At 33.4% G+C, this 21,071-nt stretch overlaps 2 protein-coding genes across 5 annotated transcripts in view; both read left to right on the forward strand.

Moving 5' to 3' along the window:
- The window catches only part of LOC131154584 (uncharacterized), a 531,072-nt gene that overhangs the window by 184,994 nt on the left and 325,007 nt on the right, over nucleotides 1–21,071 (forward strand). The gene's annotated exons all lie outside the window — the stretch shown is intronic.
- LOC131154589 (uncharacterized) overlaps nucleotides 1–21,071 on the forward strand; it is a 49,422-nt gene that overhangs the window by 21,946 nt on the left and 6,405 nt on the right. For all 4 annotated transcript variants that reach the window (XR_009136519.1, XR_009136517.1, XR_009136518.1 and 1 more), the window contains exons 4-5: nucleotides 896–1,066; nucleotides 1,155–1,251. Coding sequence is in view for 1 of the 4 variants with exons in the window: in XM_058107494.1 (XP_057963477.1) it covers nucleotides 896–1,066; nucleotides 1,155–1,251 (268 nt within the window). In the remaining 3 variants the exon portion in view is untranslated. The remainder of the gene's footprint in view (nucleotides 1–895; nucleotides 1,067–1,154; nucleotides 1,252–21,071) is intronic.

The following is a 21,071-nucleotide window of genomic DNA, read 5'->3' on the forward strand; positions in this document are numbered from 1 at the left end:
TACTTGGTTTATTACTTGTATGAGATAGTTATCATTTGAATTCAGATTCCCAGACTAGTTTCCCCTCCATCATGCAGCCCCTTTCTCTCTACTTCTCTTCATACTCTGTTCTGTCCAGCTTCTCCCTGCTGTATTTCTATTCTACTCTGTTGCTAATTTCTACTTTGTAACTCTGTCTTGCTGTGTCACTTCTCTTCTCCCACCTTTCTCTCTCTTTCATTCTTTCTATTTCTCTCTCTCTCTCTCTCTCTGATTTTCTGCTCCTCTCCTACTTCAAGAACTTGCCTGGTTTCAGAAATCTGTAGCCATATTGAGTGTTAAAAACACTGGGCTGGTCTAGGTGCATGGAAATTAATAATTAACTGTAGCATCAAATACTTCATCTTTGTCTGGTTGATGCAGTGTTAGTTTTAGCATCTTATTTTCTGTTTCTTTATTTTGGGTGGGGGAATTTTTGCACTTCTAGTTTACTTCTAAAATGGGAACTGTTTTCTAGCTAGGGGTAGCACTGACGGTCAGATGATTTTTTAATCTTAACAGGAGTAACATTTCAACTTAATTTTACATCAACCCAGCAAGGCAACATTATTTGGTTGTCTTAATTTTACCATTCGCATATCGAAAGCAGGATTTTTTTTTTGTCTAGCTTTTTATTTGGGAACGCCAAAGGTGTTTGGTATCAAGTTCATATTTTTACCCAGAAATGTGCATGCTTTGTGGTTGGTTAATTGGTGATATGATTTATTTTAGTTATTCAATTTGCTAGTTAGTTTTGCTGGACCGTTGTCTCTCTCCATATCTTTCTTTCTCTCTTTCTCCTTCTCTATCTCAGTGTGCAGTAACATCATATACCTCAACTTTGTTAACTGGCCTCCTTGCTCTTTTTTCTCTATAGGGAACGGGATACAGACAAAGATGGGAAGGTTAACTTCAAGGAATTTTTCCATGGGCTATTTGACATGGTTAGGAACTACGATAAAGCAGAAAATTCTTCACACCATGATGATAGTTCAAGGGACGCCCCTGCTCAAATGCTTTTTTCTCAGCTTGACAAAGATGATGATGGGTAGTCTTCAGAATATCTTTATTTTTGTGTTGAGCTGGGAGTTCTTTCGCAATGTGTTTAACTAATGAATGGCCTTCTCCATTTGTAGATTCTTATCAGAAATAGAATTACTACCAATAATTGGGAAGCTCCATCCATCGGAGCATTATTATGCGAAACAACAGGCAGATTACATAATATCGCAGGTATTAATTTGATTGAAAAGGCTTTTTTGAATTGGAGACAACTGGATCAAATTGTGCATAGGTGCCAGCTATCTGCTGGACATGCTGCTGAGTCCGTCTCGTAAACATGAATCTATAGTGCATGTGCATGTTAGTGTGGATAACCTGAACAATTATTTTTGCCGCTTAACATGTATGAGTAACACATTGGTGCTCCTTATAAGGTTAATGCTGAATATATCTGAGGTTGAAAAGGCCTTCTAAATCCAGAAACTTAAAAAGTGACCACCGATGTCTTAGTAATAACAGCTGGGTGTAGGAATGGCATCAATGAATGTTTGGGTTGGGTTGGTATCAAAGAATACTGCTCAGTGTGATGATGGACAAATGTGGCTCATTTCTAGATCTTTCTTGAAATATTTTTCTAGATTTTTATTTTATATCATTGCTTCAAGTGCACTTGCATTTTTAGGCTTACTGAAATTGGTCACATGGTTCTCAAATATTTTTTATCATCAGGGCTTTCAGTTTGTAGTGATATTATGTGATTTGTCTTCAATTTTTGGCTTGAAATAAGCTTGTTTTTTAAATAGTATTGTTTTTACTTCTTTCTTAGATCAGTGGGGAAACATTTAAGTTAAATGAAAGGAAGTATTAAAATTTTATCATGTGATTCAATAATAATTTGCCAGAGATTATCATGTTTAGTGTTTCAAATTGTAAGTATCTTTAAGAATTGAAAATTTATGTTGTTAGGTTGCTACTTGTTAATTGAAGGGATAGTTCACTACTTGTACATTAGTTACGGATGGTAAGTTTGATTGACGGAGCTGGTCTGCATAGTTCTTACTTTTGTTTTTCCCTCCTCTTTTTTTGGAGGTAGTTGTATTAGGGGCATTTATTTACATTGTGTAGTGTATATTGCTAGCTCTTTTTCATTTTTTTTTTTCAATATATAATACAAAATTAGTTACAGCATACAACTGGCTAGTAAGGTGTTGTGCTGATGAGTGTCAGCTTTTGATAGTTTAATAAACGGAGGCAAATTAATTGGGAATGCTTGTAAGGCTAATGATGAACATATCTGAGGTTGAGAAAGGCCTTATAAATCCAGAAAATTAAAGAAGTGACCACCAATGTCTTATTTTAAACAGCTGGGTGTAGGAATGGCATCAATGAATGTGGTGGGTTGGGTTGGTATCAGAAAAATACTGTTGAGTTTGATGATGGACAAATGTGGCTCATTTATAGATCTTTCTTGAAATTTTTTTCGAAATTTTTCTTTTATATTTTTGTTTCAAGGCTTATTGGAATTGCTCACATGGTTCTCTAATATTTTTAATCATCAGGGCCTTCAGTTTATAGTGATATTATGTGAATTGTCTTCAATATCTGGTTTGAAATAAGCTTGTTTTTTAAATAATATTGTTTGTACTTCTTTCTTAGATTAGTGCGGAAACATTTAAGTTAAATGAAAGAAAGTATTACAATTTTGTCATGTGATTCAATAATAATTTTCCAGAGATTTATCATGTTTAGTGTTTCAAATTGTAAGTATCTTTATGAATTGAAAATTTATGTTGTTAGGTTGCTACTTGTTAATTGAAGGGATAGTTCACTACTTGTACGTTGGTTAGGGATGTTAAGGTTGATTGACGGAGCTGGTCTGCATATTAAGAGTTCTAACTTTTGTTTTTTCCCCCTTGTTTTTTGGAAGTAGTTGTATTAGGGCATTTATTTATATTGCGTAGTGTATATTGCTAGCTCCTTTTCTTTCTTTCTTTCTTTTTAAATATATAACACAAAATTAGTTATGGAATACAATTGGCTAGTAAGGTGTTGTGCTGATGAGTTTCAGCCTTTGATAGTTTAATAAACGAAGGCAAATTATTGACAACCATTATTGATTTGATAGGATGATGATGATGCCGTAGATTTGACCTGGTGTTGGTTGATTCTTGAGTTTGAGGACTGTTCATAGAACTGTAGTGCGAGTAATGTTGACGGGGCTATTTTTTTTTTCTGCTACTAGTAATTTTATATGCGTAATTATCTGCAATTGATGTCTTTACATTTTTGACACTGAGCAGAAACATATACTTTTTTGTTTTGTTTTTGTTTTGTTTTGTTTTTTAATTGTTGAATTGAGAAGTTCTTGAACTGGATGGCATATACTGAAAACAATATCAAAATAATTAGAAAATGCATGTTGGATGCAGGTTATGTCTTCGCTTTAGAAACAAGTTACAAAGTTTTGGATGCATGTCAGAGAAGTGTTCAAAGTGTGTTAGTGTCGTGTCATGCATATAACACGTGCAACAACCTTATAAGAGTACTTGTGATCCATGATTTTGCAATAACTAAAATACAATACTATAAATTGTAAAACATGTAACTTAACCCCTATAAGTATTGGCAAATACAATTTTGCTATAAGTATTGGCAAATACAATTCTGCAATGATTAAATATAATACTTGTACAATATAAGCAAAGTACCAAACCCTTGCAAAAGTATTAATGATAAATGGTTTTGCAACAACAACAAAAACAACAAGAAGCCTTGAGCCCCACTAAGTGAGGTCGGCTACATGAATCCCATTCTGCTAGTTCACACGATCAAGAGAATTTTCCTTTGCTAGCTTAAGAGCTATTAATTTCTTCCTCACTTCCTCATTCTAGGTTATTTTAGACCCACCCCTACCCATTTGGATACTTGAAACAATAACTAACTCACTTTCAAATGCCCAAACCATCTTAGGAGCCCCTCCCTTATCTTGTCTTCGGCTGGTGCTATGCTTAGTTTATTGAGTATGTTTGTTCCTTAATTTTTCTTTTAATGTTGTACTACTCATCCACCTTAACATTTGCATTTCCACAACTTTTACGTTTTGTACATGTTGTTTCTTAGTTGTCTGACATTCTGATCCATAAAGCATGACTGACCTTATAGTCATCTTATAGAACTTTCCTTCTAATTTTAAGAATATTTTGCGATCACATAGCACATCTAACACACTCCATTTTACCCAACCTATTTTAACTCTGTGTATTACATCATCTTTGATTTCCCCTTGTGCTTGCATGATAGGTCGAAGATATCGAAATCCATAGTACTATTAATTTCTTGATTATCAAGTTTAATCTTCTCTCCAATACTCCCCCTTGCATGGTTAAAATTGCAATTCATATATTCTATCTTATTCCTACTTGTCCTAAACCTTTTGACTCAAACAATTCTCCAAAGTTCTAACTTAGATTCCACTCCACTCCTACTTTTATCAATCAAGACTATCATATACTTTTATCAATCAAGACTATCATCTGCAAACAACATATACCAAGGGATCTCATTTTAAATATTCCTAGTGAGTTCACCAATTACTAAAGCAAAAAGGTAAGGACTCAAAGTAGACCCTTGATTTACACCTATTGTGATTGAAATTTCTCTAGATTCCTTTTCTACAGTCCTAACACTACTCTATCTTACATATCCTTAATGACCTCAATACATACATTGCATACTCTTTTTTTTTTTTTTTTTTCCGATACCCACTAAAGAACTTCCCTAGGTACCCTCATAGACTTTCTCTAGGTCAATAAAAACCATGTGCAAGTCCCTCTTCTTTTTCCTAAACTTTTTTATTAATCTTCTTAAAACATGAATAACCTCTTTTGTTGATCTCCTAGGCATAAAACCAAATTGGTTCTCTAAAACCCTCATTTTTATTATTCTTTGTTCAATTACCCTTTCCCATAGTTTCATCGTATGACTCATAATCTTAAGTCCATTATGGTTATTACAAAATCACCTTTGTTTTGTATAAAGGTATTAATGTGCTTTTCCTTGATTCCTCTGACATTTTTTTGGTTTTTATAGTAGTGTTGAATAGATTAGTTTACCATACAATTCCTTTATCCACTAAACATTTCCAAACTTCAAATGGTATGTTATTCAGCCCTATAGATTTCCCACTTTTCATCGTTTTTAAAGCCATCTTAAAGGACTATTTTGTGAATAATTCTCCTATTTTTATTCTTTTCCTCATTTGTCACTTCCAAGCTCAAGCTTTCCGTTTCATTTTAACTAAACAACTTATTAAAGTATCTCTGCAACTTCTCTTTTATGTCTTTCTTTGATTTAGGCATCATCATTCTCACCCTCTATACATTTTATTTTATTTTATTCTTTTGGCAGCAAAAGAAGATTTCAATAATAGGAAGAGAATTTACACAAGGGTGAATGAGACATGTCCCAAAAAAGGCCTAGGGCAATCTTAAAAAAAAAAAAACAACTAATAAATACCAAAAAATAAAAGATCGACATGGCAATAGGTTCCTCCAATCTCTATATAATTCGTGGAAACTAATTCCTCTGAAAAAACCCAAACCAGCTCACCACAGTGAGGCCAAGTACTGAATTTTATCCCAATTAAATTTCTTCCCATAGAATATCCTTGCATTATGGTCATGGTTTTGAATGACCGTTATGTTACGTAGCGGAATTTCGAGGCCCTGAGGAAAAAATCACATCCGTAATGACTATTACCCTTCTATATCAGGCTGTAATGGGCGTTATGCTTCCGTTATGGGCTATTACACCCTGTTACACCATCGTTCCCTGCCGACAGCCCTATATACTGAAAATACCTCATTTGTTTCTTATTTTTATGAGTTTTTCTGCAATTCTCCCTCTCCCCAAGGTCGTTCAGCTTAGATCCAGTGGTCTCTGGCTGAAAAAACACAAATTTGTGCTTGAAATTGCCATATAAAGGTGATCTACTACATCCCATTCCCTTTGTTTGAAATTTTATCCATTTGGGAAGGAATTTGATGCTGTATGGAAGTGATTTGGGTAGATTTGAGTAAGAAATCAAGCTAGAAACTTGGGATTTGGGTAGATCCAAAGAGGATTTGAGGCTTTGAGCTTTCAAGAGGGTTTGGGAATGGGAGATGCTTTGTGTTTGTAGTTCCTGGGTCCTGACTTCCTGTTCATGGGTTTGCCTACTGCTAGCATGTACAATTTATTCCACCCCACTTTTTTTTTTTTTTGCTAAAGCAAGTTAGGCAGCTTTTAGCTTAACTAATTAATTTTCTACTTATGACTTAAGCTTACACAATGCTTATAGCTTTAGTGCTTAATTAAATTATTTGCCACATATAGTTTAAGCTTATGCAATGTTTATAACTATTTCCACTTACTACTTAGTTGCTTATACTTTTAATTACTAATTTGCTACACTTACAGCTTAACTAATTAATTTGCTTAATGGGCCTAAATTGCCCAACCACTCACTTACTACTTAGTTACTTATACTTTTAATTGCTAATTTGCTACACTTATAGCTTAACTAATTAATTTGCTTAATGGGCCTAAATTGCCTAATCCCTAATGGACTAAATTGTTATGCTTAGTTATTGATATTTTGAATATTAGAATTTAAAAAATTAAAGTTGTTAGAATATACAAATGAATATGTAACTATTAAGTATTAAATAAAATGAAACTACTATCTATTTAGTCGTAAATTGCTTAATGGGCCTAAATTGCCTAACTCCTAATGTGCCCAAATTTTATGCCTGCTTCGGTTGATTTTTGGGCTGGTTCAGCACCTAAACCGGTTTTGTTGGTTCGGTATATTTTTGAACCGAATCAAACTGAGATTGCCTAAAAACCGAACTGAACCAAAGTGAACCAAATCGAATATTCTTGGTTCGCTTCGGTTTTTTTGGTTGATGTGAGCCTCTTGGTGGCTTTTTAGTGGCCCTTAATTATGCTTGTTAAAATTAAAAACCAACCTTCTTAAAATTATTTTAATTTAATAAAAAAATTTCCCAATAAAATTCAAAAAACCAACTAAATATGCCTCTTAAATAATGAATTTTTGAATTGAGTTTTTAGGAAAATTTTTAAAAAAATAAAAAATTTATCAAATAATTGATATGCATGATCTTGTCATTTGCAATTTCCATTTATAATTCATTAGAAATAATGAATTAATGATTGCTTTATACTTGAATTAATGAATCTAGTTCCATAACAAACCAATATCCAATTTTTATTTTTATTTTTATTTTTTAAGCATAAATAAGTTAAAAAACAACTAAATGTAAATTTTTTAAATATAATTTGCCTTCAAGAAACTAAGTGGGTGGGAAGAAAGCTAGAGAAATTGATAAATCAAGATTTAAACTTTGGTACACTGGAAAAGAAAAACATAAGAATGGGCTAAGAATTATTGTAGATAAAAACTTAAAAGATAGTATTATAGATGTAAATGAGTAGGGATAGAATTATAAAAATCAAGATGGTTTTAAGCTAAGAGATAATAAATATCATTAGTGCTTATGCTTCTCAAGTGGGCTTATCAGAAAATCTTAGGAGACAACTTTGGGAAGATATGGATAGAGTATTATACTAGGGGCTAAGAAAATATACATTAGAGCATATCTGAATGGACACATTAGAAGATATAATAATGGTTATGAGAGGATACATGAAGGATATGGATATGGAGACAAAAATGAGACTGAAGACTGAAGAGATGATCTTAGACTTTGCTATGTTATACGATTTTATTATAATGAATACTTGCTTTAAGAAGAGAGAAGAACACTTAATAACTTTCTAAAGTGGACAAAATAAAAGTCATATAGATTTTTTCTTAACTAGGAGGGTAGATTGTTTATCATGTAAGGATTGTAAAGTTGTCCCAGGTGAAAGCGTAACCACACAACATTAGAGTTTTAGTATTAAATATATGTATTAAAAAATGGAAGAAAAATGATAAAATAAATTAGTGTAAGAGAACTAGATGGCGGAACTGAAAGGGAGAAAATATAATAAAATTTAAAGATAAAATGATCAAAGATGGTGATTGGACTATAGAGGATGGTGTAGACACAAATACTCTTTGGAGTAGGTTAACTAGCTCTATTAAAAAAACAGCAAAAGAGATTTTAGGTTAGTCAAGAGGAAGATTCTTGAATAGCAAAGAAAGTTGGTGGTGGGATCAAGATGTTCAAAAATCCGTAAAGACAAAAAGTATTTGGTGCAAAAGATGAAAAAAATGTAGAAACATGGATAACTTTTAAAATTATAAAGAGGCGAGAAAAAATCCAGAAAAGGTTGTTAGTGAAGCTAAACATAGATCATTTAATAATTTGTTTGATAGATTAGATACAAAAGAAGGGCAAAGAGATATATTTAAACTTGCTAGAGCTATAGAAAGAAAAAGTAAGGACTTAGGTAATGCAAAATGTATAAAAAGTGAGGATAATATTGTCTTGGTTAAGAAAGAAGATATAAACTAAAGATGGCGAAGTTACTTTAGTAAGCTATTTAAACAAAACCAAATAGAAGGCTTAAACTTAGAATTGACAAATGAGGAAAAGACTAAAAATTTGAGATTTATTCGCAAGATTAAAGTTAACGAAGTTAAGTTTGCACTAAAAAAATGAAAAATGGAAAAACTATAGGACTAGATAATATCACGATTGAAGTTTGGAAATGCTTAGGTGATAATGTTATTATATGGTTAACTAATTTATTTAACACAATTATAAAAACTAAGAAAATGCTAGATGAATGGAGGAAAAACACTTTAATACCTATATACAAAAATAAAGGAGATATTCAAAATTGTAATAACTATCATGTAATTACACTTATGAGTCATACAATGAAATTGTGAGAAAGGGTAGTTGAACAAAGGTTAAGGCTAGAAACGAAGGTCTTAGAAAACCAATTTGGTTTTATGCCTGGGAAATCTATTACAGAAGCTATATATCTTTTAAGAAGATTCATGGAAAAGTTTAGGAAAAAGAAGAGGGATTTGCGTATGGTATTTATTGATTTAGAGAAAGCATATGATAGAGTACCTAAGGAAGTTCTATGGTGAGTTTTAAAGAAAAAAGGTGCATGTAGTTGGTACAGTGATGTCATTAAGGATACGCACGATGGAGTAACGACTAGTGTAAGGACTATAGGTGGAGAGACTAGAGAATTTCCAATCATAATAGGTGTACATCAAGGATCTGCTTTGAGCCTTTATCTTTTTGCTTTAGTGATGGATCCAACTGACCGGGATTATTTAAAATGAGGTTCCATGGTGTTTGATGTTTGCAAATGATGTTGTATTGATTGATGAAACTAGGGGTGGAATAGATGCTAAGTTAGAATTATGGAGAGAAACTTTAAAATTTAGAGGTTTTAGGATAAGTAGAAATAAGACAGAATATATGAAATGTAATTTCAATAATGGTAGGAGGAATATTGACGACAAAGTTAAACTTGATGATGTAGAAATAAATAGCATTTGTAGATTTCGATACCTTGGATCTATTATGCAAGTTGAAGGAGAAATTGAAGAGGATGTAATGCATAGAGTTAAATCAGGTTGGGTAATATGGAGAAGTACTTCAAGTGTGCTTTGTGATTGTAGAATACCCTTAAAATTAAAAGGAAAGTTTTATAGGACGACTATAAGAGCAACTATGCTATATGGATCAGAATGTTGGGAAACTAAGAAACAACATATCCAAAAAGTGTAAGTTGCCGAGATGGGAATGTTTAGATGGATGAATGGTATAACATTGAAAGATAAATTAAAAAATGAACATATTCATAGTAAGTTAAGTATAATTCTTGTAGAAGATAAGATAAGGGAAGAATGATTCCGATGGTTTGGGCACTTGTAACGTAGGCCACATAGTGCACCAGTGAGGAAGAGTGAGTTAGTTATTGTGAGGGGTAGTAGAAGGGGTAGAGGTAGACCTAAAATAACTTGGAATGAGATAGTAAGGATTTAATAGCCCTGAATTTGTCTAAAGAAATTGTCCATGATCGCATAAATTGGCGAAAAAGGATTCGTGTAACCAACCCCTAAGCTTGGTTTTGTTGACCTAAAATAACTTGGAATGAGATAGTGACTAATGAGTTAATAGCCCTGAATTTGTCGAAAGAAATTATCCATGATCGTATAAATTGGCGGAAAAGGATTCATGTAACCGGCACCTAGGCTTGGTTTTGTTGTTGTGTATATATATAGAGTCTTGTTCGATTTTTCTGGTTTTTTAAACATTCAAACCGGAGACCAAACCAAAAGTCTCGGTTCTCCCATTTCCTACACCAAATGGAGCCAATTCACATACAAAATCGACTAAATTTGGTTCGGTGTGGTTAATTTCGTTGGTTTCGGTCAATTTTGTTACACCCCTATTGTTATTTTGAATAGTAAAATTTTAAAATTAAATTTCTAGAAAACGATAAAATTGTATGGAACTATTAAATGTAACTATTTCACGTACCGATGCTAATGAATTTCATGTGTATGTTTAACTATATTGATTCATTTTATGTCTCTAATTAATTGGTTTTCATTTTCAATTACATTTCTAAATTTTTTAAAGCAGTAGAAAGTATTGAAAAAGTGTCTTTTCCTGTAAATAGTGCACTAAAATTAATATAAAAATCATGTTGCATATTGAACAGTGTTTGTTCGTTGAATAAAAGTGGTCAAAATTCATTAAAAATCATGTTTTAAAAGATTCCATGCTTATTCTTCAATTTTGGCATGGTTGTGCATGCATGAAAGAAATTCATGGGTGTTACGACTGCTCCCCGTTGCGTAACGTCTGCTTCTCCCGCGTCCTGCAGCACCCACGACCGTTATGCGACATTACCTGCGACCGCGATTTAAAACCATGATCATGCTCCAACCGTAACCCCCATAAAACTGCAAGTATTCCACACTTTCATAGGGTTGCCTTATCCTTTCTCCTACCAAAGCCTGTGAAAGAAATAACTAATATTCACCAATCGAAGAAGGGCATACCCAGCTCTCTCTAGAAATACCAAAATGCTTATTCTAATTTCTCCCAAGAAAAATCGCAATGCAAAAGAAAATGAGAAGCCATCTCAGAATTTTTGTAACAAAGCACACAGACAATGGGAGAGAGAGCCTTGAAAGGTCTCCTAATTTGCAGCAAGTTATTAGTATTAATTTTATTGAGCACAACCAGCCAAGTGAAAGCCTTAATTTTTGGTGGAGCCTTAGCCTTCTAGATGAAACGATTGAGTGGGAAAGAAGAATTGGTGTGAGTCTAGAATTTAAAAAAAGATTTATGATAAAGCACTCCTGGCTAATCCAAAGACCAGGACCGAACATCCCTTTATACATTTTACATTTACTAAATCTTTGCATTTTCTTTCTTTAGCTCGAGCAAGTTTGTAAATGTCTTTTTATCTTTTTGTATCTAGTCTAGTATATAAAGTATTATAGGATCTATGTCTAGCTTCACTGATGGTGTTTTTTTGCATTTTTATTGTCTCTTTATACTTTTCAAAATTTTCTATATTTCTACAACTTTGCCATGTTTTATACTAGTTTCTTTTAGTCTTTACGACTTTTTGGACATCCTAATCCCACCACCAACTTTCTTTGCTAGCTGATTCTCTACTTTAGGATTCACCTAAAATCTCTTTTACTAACTTTATGATAGAGTTGGCCATTCTATTCCACATAATGTTGTCATTTACGTTATTCCCTATTGTCCAATCACTCTCTTTGATCATTTTATCTTTGAATTTTACTATATTTTATCCCTTCAAGCTCCGCAACCTAGTTCTCTTGCATTGATTCATGTTGCTCTCGCTCTTCCATTTTATATATATCTATATATATACGTGTGTGTGTGTGTGTGTGTGTATGATACTAGGACTTCTTGTACAAGTTTCTTTGTCATCTTGCGAAGCTTCTCTCTCTCTCTTTTTTTTTTCATCATCTGTCTTGTCTGATATGAAATCTTGAGTTGTATACAAACTCCCACTTCTTGAATTTTATTTTCTTGGAAGTGAAGAAATAAAATCCTTAAAATTTTTTGCACTTACAAATTTTTCATCTCTTTAGAAACACCAAATTCAAATTTCTTCCAAAAGATTGGGTCAATAGAATTTTGACTGAAAATACTCAAGGTCATACATTTTATCTCAAGATCGTGCCAAAAAAAAAAAAAAATGTCCAGCTTTGATCAAGGTGGTTATGTGTGAGGGGGCGTTAGTCCAATGAGAGGTTATGTTGGCACCATTGACTAAAATCCATTGCCAATTTTGAATTGAATCTTGAATTTGGATTGAAGAGTTCTTGCACTCCCTCGTTGCTTTAGTATTCTTCTATTGATTTTTCTTTAGCAGCATCAAATTTTCAATGCCAAAGGGTGCTTAAGGTAGTATTTTCAGTCAATCGATTGTCATTGTCCCTTAGTTTCGACCACTAGTGAGATCTTCTTCTCTCTTGGTATATTTCTTTTTACTAGTATTATTGCTATTTTTTTTTTTACGATTTTTTTATTTTTAATTTTTTTTTTCAATTGTTGGTTAGTAAAGTAAATTTTGTATTTTATGATCTATAGACTTACCATATTCATTTTTTGTGTTTTCCATTGAAAATCTTGTAGTGTAAATTTTTTTTTTTTTTTTTTCAAAAAATACTATGGCACGAGTTTTTTGAATTTAGGTCTAGTTTGGATTCACATGGCAAAATCGTATTCTTTAGATTTTTAAATGCATTGTGTTGTTTGTGTGATTTTCATTGGTTGTAAGGTGTGTTTTAGAAAATTGTCTATTTGAAATAAGTTTGCATTAAAAAAAAAAAAAAAGCTTAAACTTCGCTTGCGTAACACAAATTTTCTTTGTACACACAGCCAGTCCCAAACTTGGATAAAGGAGCAGGATTGTGTTAAGTAGCTGACAGCCAGCGTAAATTGTCAGATCTTTATAACATGAATTCTTACCAAATCCACCTAGGTAAAGGGAATAGACCGAGTCAACATAGAAGGGAGAGCGCTAAGAAATTAGCACAAGAAATTAGGATTAGATTAGAAACTTGGAATATAGAGACTCCTACAGGCAAAAGTATGGAAATAGTTGAAATTATGTTTAGAAGGAAAATTAACTTAATTTGCCTTCAAGAGACGAAATTGATAGGATAGAAAACTAGAGAAATTGAAAAATCAGGATTTAGACTTTGGTACACTATAAAAGAGAAACATAAAAATGGGGTGGAAATTATTGTAGACAAAGAAGTAAAAAATAATGTAGTAGATGTTAAAAGAATAGGGGATAGGATTATTAATGTCAGGATAGCTCTAGGCTTGGAGATAGTGATGTGATTAGTGCATATGCTCCCTAAATATGCTTAGCAAAAAATCTTAAAAGACTCTTTTGGGTGGATTTGTATAGTATTTTACAAGGGATACCAATATCTGAAAAGACATTCATAGGAGCTAATTTGAATGAACACATTGGAATGGATAATATAGACTATGAGAGGATACATGGAGGCCATGGATATGGAGATAAAAATGAGGCCGGTGATACAATTTTAGATTCTGCCATGCCGTACGATTTGGTTATATTGAATACTTGTTTTATAAAAGAGAAGAAAACTTAATAACTTTCAAGAGTGGGCATAATAAAAGCCAAATAAATTTCTTATTAACTAGGAATGGGGATTGTTTATCTTGTAAGGATTGTATAGTTATCTAAAGTGAAATTTTGACTACACATCATGGAGTTCTAGTATTAGACATACATATTAAAAAATGGAAGAAAGAGAGTAACATAAATCAACATAAGAGGACTAAATGGTGGAGCTTGAAGGGGATAATATAGCAAAACTCAAAGATAAAATTATCAAAGAGTGTGATTGGACAATATGGAGTTAGGTGGATGCAAATACTGTTGGAATAAAATGACAAACTCTATCGTAAGGATAGCAAAAGAGATTTTAGGTGAGTCCAAAGGAAGATACTCAGGTAGTAAAGAAAGTTGGCGGTGGGATCAAGAAGTCCAACAAGCTGTTAAGACAAAAAGAAATTGGTATAAAATATGACGAAATTGTAGAAATATATTTATAGAAGTATAAAGAGGCAAGAAAAAATGTTAAAAAGACTGTTAGTGAAGTTAAATGTAGAGCTTATGATACTTATATGTTGTTGGCTTAACAAGGCTTAATCTCGTTTTGATAATGACAAACTAAAGAATCTAATTGTGCTATCAAGTGTATTTACAGGTATTATATCTTACAAGCACAATGGACTATATTTAAGTTTAAAGCCATGAAGAACACAAGGAAAATGAAGAATGACTATTGATATTGAAGAAGAGCTTGGATGAAGATCAAGCTTAAAGACATTAAGACTTAGATAATATTTCATGTGTAGTGTAATATAAGTCTCATGTAAGTACTTCTCAAACTTATGTTTGTTGTGAAGCTCATAGGATTAATTATTGGACCTAGAGACCTATTTTAATAACTTGAAAAATATTTTTTCAAAATCCAAATATTTTTTCAAAAGGATACAAATGAGTTTTGGGATAAAAAATAAAAAGAACATTGAATTTCAAGGTGTTCGGGTGACCGAGGCTTATGCTCAATCGACCGAAAGCAGGAATCTGAACAACCTGGTCTAGCATGAGTGAGTTTGTGCGACCGAACTTATGGTTCAGTCGATTGAATGGCTACAACCATTGTTTAAAGTCCAAACAGTGTTCGTTTGGGTCGGTCGACTGAATAGGTTCAGGTGACCAAACGTAAAGTTCAGTCGATGGAAAGGCTACTGCTTGTTTCAAAATTCATACTTTTAATTGGTTTGGACGACCAAACTCCATGTTCAGTCGACCAAAGCATGCGATATATTTTGCGAACAATGCGATTTCTTTCCAATTTTGAAATAATTGTTTCCAAAACTTGGGCAAACGGTAAGATTTCAAAACTAGCTATAAAAGGCTAACCCTAATCGTGTTAGGGCAAACCCAATAGCGAGAAAATACATTGATTTCATTCTTGAAAATCTGCTGTGCGCCGTTTCCCTTTATCTGAAATTATTTTCTGGTTTTATACTTCAAGTTCCTAGCTTTCAAACCCAGAAAACCTAGCAATCTCTTGAGTTTCGTGGCAAAGATATCTTTGAGAGTGTCGTAGTGATTTTCACGTGTATAAATTTGCTCTTTGTGAGAGTTTTCTTCTTGTACAAAATTTGCTGCTGATTTATTTGTAAACTGACAATTCGGGTGTGAATCATTGACAAGCAAGAGGGCTGTTCTTGCTTGAGAAGTGCTCCACCTATTGAACGGAGAGGGGCGACTCGGCATAGTTAAGGAGTGGGGTGCTCTGCCCATGCAAAGAAGAGAGGAAACTTCACCTACGTAAAGAAGAAAGGCATCTCCGCCTATTGAAGGAGTTTTGTATAGGAATCTCAGCCTACTAAAAGAGAGAGGCATCTCTGCCCAGAAGGAGGGATAGTAAAATCCTCATTGCGGGTTGCATGAGGCAAGGACGTAGGCTCGGTTGTTGAACCTTGTAAAAAATACCAATGTCACTCTTTCCCTTATCTTCTTTACTTTTCACGCATATTTGTTTTGAGATATATCTGCTATGAATGCTATGAATGTTTTACCTTGAGTTGTGAATGCCATGAATGATTTGAATACCTATACTAATCAAACTCTGCTGTATCTACAGATTTAAATTAAATTTAATCTTCTGGAATTGCTTTGTAATGATTCGTTAATCACTCAAATTCTAGCATCAACTTTTGTGTGGCTGAACATATTGTTATAAATATCTACTGAAAATATTGTAAATCTTGTGATTTGGTTTCATATTTAGGAATATCAAAATTGGTATAGTCGAAAATAGTTCTGTGGTGATTAGAATATTTAGATCACCTCGCAAAAAGGCAAAAACAAATTAAGATAAATTGTTTAAGCTTCCGCGCATTAATTTTAAAATATCCAATTCACCCCCCTCTTGGGATTACACTTTAACTTTCATTTACTAGACTAGATACAAAAGGAGGAGAAAGAGATATTTATAAACTTGCTAGAGCTAGAGAAAGGAAAAGAAAAGATTTAGGTGATTGAAAATGTGTAAAGGACGAGGATGATAATTTCTTAACTAGAGAAGAAGATATAAAAGAGAGGTGACGAAGATACTTTGATAAGTTGTTTAATGAAAACCAAAATGAAAGATTGAACTTGGAGGTGACAAATGAGGAGAAGACTAAAAATAGGAGATTTATTTGCAAAATTAGACTCGTTGAAGTTAAGATGACGTTAAAAAAGATGAAAAGTTGAAAATCTATAGGACCAGATAACATACCAATTGAAGTTTGGAAATGTTTAGGGGATAAAGGAAATATTTGGTTAACTAATCTTTTCAACATTATCATAAAAACCAAGAAAATGCTTGAAGAATGGAGGAAAAGCATGTTAATACTTTTATACAGAAACAAACGTGATATTCAAAATTGTAATCACTATCGTGGAGTTAAGATTATGAGTCATATGATGAAAGTTATTAAATGTTCTTCTCTTTCTACAAAGTAGGTATTCACTATTATCAAATTGTAGGACATTTCAAATCTAAAATTGTATCACCGGCCTCATTTTTTTATTTTTTCCATATTCATTGCCTCTGTTGAATAATTGGGTAAAATGGAAGACCTTACCTCAAGAATAGGTCTCTCCCTCTATTTATAATATATGTCCAGTACAATAGCAATGGCCATAATATGCTTACTAACTCACAATCACTAACATACTCTATTACATACTAATAATGCTAAAAACCAAATAACCATTGACACACCCCCTCAAGCTGGAGCCTATATATCATATGCTCCTAGCTTGTTGTAGATGAATTTCACACAAACACCTCCCAAGGCTTCGATGAATAAATTAGCAAGCTCAAAATCAGATCTGACATGAGTGGTTGTAATGAGCTTATGCACAAGTTTCTCTCGAACAAAGTGCAATCAACTTCAATGTGCTTTGCCTGCTCATCAAAGACATTGGAGGCAATATGAATTGTAGCTTGATTATCACACATTAGCTCCATAGGCCGAGAATGTGGAAAACCTAGTTTTTCCAACATGTTCTTTAACCAAATAAGTTCACATGTAGTGTGAGCCATAAGCCCTATACTTTGACTCAACACTTGACCTAGCGCCATCACATATTGCTTCTTACTTTTCCAAGAAACCAAATTACCACCAATAAAGATGTAGTACCCGATTGTGGATGTTTGGTTGGAAGGCGAACTAGCCTAATTGACCATTCTGATACAAGATCTTGATACCTCTATACCCAAGAAGTACTTCAAAGGTCCCAAATACTTGGTTTGAAATTTAGTTTGGTGGAAAAGCTTTAGATCCTGGATGTGTTGATCCTTGAACATGAGTGTGATCTCGATCCTGATATAAGAGACCTCTCCCAGATGCACCTTTGAGGTATCTCAAAATGCGAATTACTACATCTTAGTGAGTTGTTCTTGGAGAATCGAGAAACTGACTCACAACACTTGTTGGGAAAGATATATCAGGTTGAGCAATTGTGATATAATTCAACTTTCCAACAAGTCTCTAGTACTATCCTGGGTCACGCAACAAATCTCCCATATTTGGCACTAACTTACTGTTGGGATCCATGGGTGTATCAGTAGGTTTAGACCCCCCCTAGTCCCATCTAAAAGATCAAGAACATACTTTCTCTGCGACAAGACCATTCTGATACGAGATCTTGATATTTCTATACTCAAGAAGTACTTCAAAGGTCACAAATCCTTGGTTTGGAATTTAGTTTGTAGGAAAAGCCTTAGATCTCGGATGCATTGATTGTCGTCTTTAGTAATCGCAATATCATCCAAATACACAATATAAGCAAAATCCTGCCAGATAGAGTATGGCAAATAAATATAAAGTGATCTGTTGCACATTGTTGGAGGCCAAACTCAAGTACGACAACATTGAATTGACCAAACCATGCTCTTAGAGACTATTTTAATCCATATAAGGATTTATTGGGCCAATACACTAACCATACACTAACCCCTCATTTGGTTTGCAGAATGAAATTGAAGCAGGAAAGGAATCGAGGGAGGAATGGAATTGCTTTTGGAATGCAATTATTGCGTTTGGCTAGTAACATGGAATGATTGGATGAATCCAATTTCAATTTCTTTTTAACATATGATATTCTTCAATGACTTTTATACAAAATGAAAATTAAATCATTTTTTTATTAAAAATCCCTAATACATAGTTATTTAATTTCATATGATTATTTTTATTTAATGATTGATTTTTATTAGTTTTAATATTATTTTTTATAGTTATTATTATTTTTTATTTTTATACTAATTATTATCCTTAAAATTATTATTATTATTATTATTATTATTATTATTTTTTCCTTTTTATTAGTTTTATTATTGTTCTTTTTGTTATTATTTTATAGTAATAATTATTATTGCCATTGTCATTATTATTAATTGTTATTATTATTTAGTTATTTTTGTAATAATTATTGCCCTTAAAATAACAATAATTATTATTTTTGCACTTTTTATTATTATTTTCCTCGTTATTACTATTTTATAGTAATAAATATTTTTATTAGTTTTTTATTATTTTTATTTTAACTATTATTGATTTTATTGTTTTTTATAATAATAATAACAATTAGTATTATTATTGTTGTTGTTGTTTTTTGTTTGATTGTTATTTTTTTATTATTTTATAATAGTGATTATTAGAGAGTTTTCTTTGGAGATAGGGTGTGTTGAGTTTGATTGGCCTCTGTCTTATCTAGGGTTTCCTTTGGGGAGGCGGGTGATCCTAGGTCAGTTAGCTTTTGGGACTTGGTAGTTGAGGGAGTGTCCAAGCATCTAGATGGGTGGAAGGGAACTTTTTTTTTTTTTTCCTTGAAAGGAAGGACTACTATAATCTAGAGTTGCCTTTCTAATATCCCATTGTATTTTGATTCTATTTTTGTGGGTGTTGCTTGTAAGATCGAGAGGATTATGAGAGATTTTCTTTGGTCAAGTCTAGGGGGTTTTAGGGACCATTTGATGAGTTGGGAGGTATTTAGTAGGTCTAAATAGGAGGGAGGCTGGGTCTTGGATATTTGGTGCCTAAAAATGAGGCTCTCTTGTCCAAATGGATTTGGTGGTTCCTTTTAGAGGATTCTTCTTTGTGACATAAATTTATTAAAAGCAAGTTTAGACGTGACAGTAATGGTTGGGATGCCAATTTGGGTTCTAGATGCTTTCTGGAAAGTTTGTGGAAAGTTATTTCTTAGATTTACCCTCTATTTATTCCCCATGCTAAATTTGTGTTAGGTAAGGGGTGTAATATTCATTTTTGGAAATACATTTGGTTAGGGAATATTGTCTTGTCTGTTAGCAGAATTGACAGCTACATGTGCTGTAATTGACAGCTACATGTGCTGTATGTTGGCAGAATTTGTTTAGGATGTAAATAATATAGATATCCCTACAGTGTGAACGACGGCCATGGTTGGTGAATGATGGCCAGCAGTGTGAACGACGGCCACAGTTGGTGAATGATGGCCACTTACCATGGTAGGTGAGCCACCACCACCTACCATGAGATCTTGCCACAACCCAGAGGCTATAAACTGAGACCCCCACTGAAGCAAAGACACATCTCAACTGCAAGTTGTGTCCTCTTCTGTTTTTCCATATTTTGTTCTGTGTACATGTTAAATAGGGACCCGAGTATGTAAAGAATACACAATTGAATATACAATTGATTCATTCAGACCAAAATTGACATGGTGTTAGACCCCCAAATTATTTTCATAGTTTTCTCTTAGCTTGGCTGAAGCTGAATTCTTGGTTTCCTGATTTCTCAGTAATTTTTTTGGTAGCAGCAGAGAGTTCTGGGTAGCAGCAGTTTCTTTAGGAGATCGGTAATTTCCAGTGGGTTCTAAACTGCTGTTTGGCAGTTCTATTGAAGGTGTTGGGAATTTTTTTTTTGTGAAGTCTTAGTGTAGTGGTTTTCTGGTTTGGAGGTTTTGTTGCTGATCGTGACAAATTCTTGGTGGCTGTTGACAGATTTTGGAGGGGCAATTCCGGTGAATCAGGTTTATTTTTTCTAATTATATCTTTATTGCAAGCCTGGTTCCTATGGCTATAAGTTTGTAGCAATTCTGTTTGGGTGTGTGGCTTTCGGCAAATATTTTCTTGGTGTTGTTGGGCTGTTGAAATTCTTATTCCAGTAACTGTTGATATTTCTCTGTTCTGCTCAATTTTTTTTTTGGTGGTAACTATGTCAGGAGAAAATTATATTGTTCGCCTTAATGGCAAGAACTATGCTAGTTGGGAATTCCAGTTTCGAATGTTGGTGAAAGGGAAGGAGTTATGGGGTCATTTGGATGGGTCTTCTAAGGCTCCAACTGTTTCCAAGGAACTTAATTCATGGGAAGTAGGGATGCCAAAGTTGCTTCTTGGCTACTCAGCTCTTTTGAACCTCATATGGTCAACAATCTTCGTGGGTTCACTACTGCTAAGATGATGTGGGATTACCTTCGGCAAATTTATTATCAAAATAATTCTGCTCGAAAGTTTCAATTGGAGTTAGACATCGGAAACTATCGCCAGGAGAATCTCTCCATTGAGCAATTTTATTCTGGTTTTATTAATTTATGGAATGATTATTTTGGGTTGGTGACTATCGGGCTATTTCGTCTGCCTGTTCTGAAATCTTATGGCTTCAAGGGTTGTTAGGAGAACTTTGTGTTCGGCAGCTTGCTCCTACTCCTCTTCATGCTGATAATACAAGTGCTATTTAGATTGCTGCCAATCTCGTTTTTTATGAACGCACCAGACATATTGAGGTGGATTGTCATTCCATTCGTAAAGCCTATGCTCGTCAGGAGATTACTCTTCCACACATTTCCACTGCACCAAAATGCTGATGTTTTCACCAAGGCTCTTTCTCGTCCTCGCCATCAGTTTCCTCTTGCCAAATTGATGC

The sequence above is a fragment of the Malania oleifera genome, chromosome 4 (assembly GCF_029873635.1).
Source record: "Malania oleifera isolate guangnan ecotype guangnan chromosome 4, ASM2987363v1, whole genome shotgun sequence".
NCBI lineage: Eukaryota > Viridiplantae > Streptophyta > Magnoliopsida > Santalales > Ximeniaceae > Malania > Malania oleifera.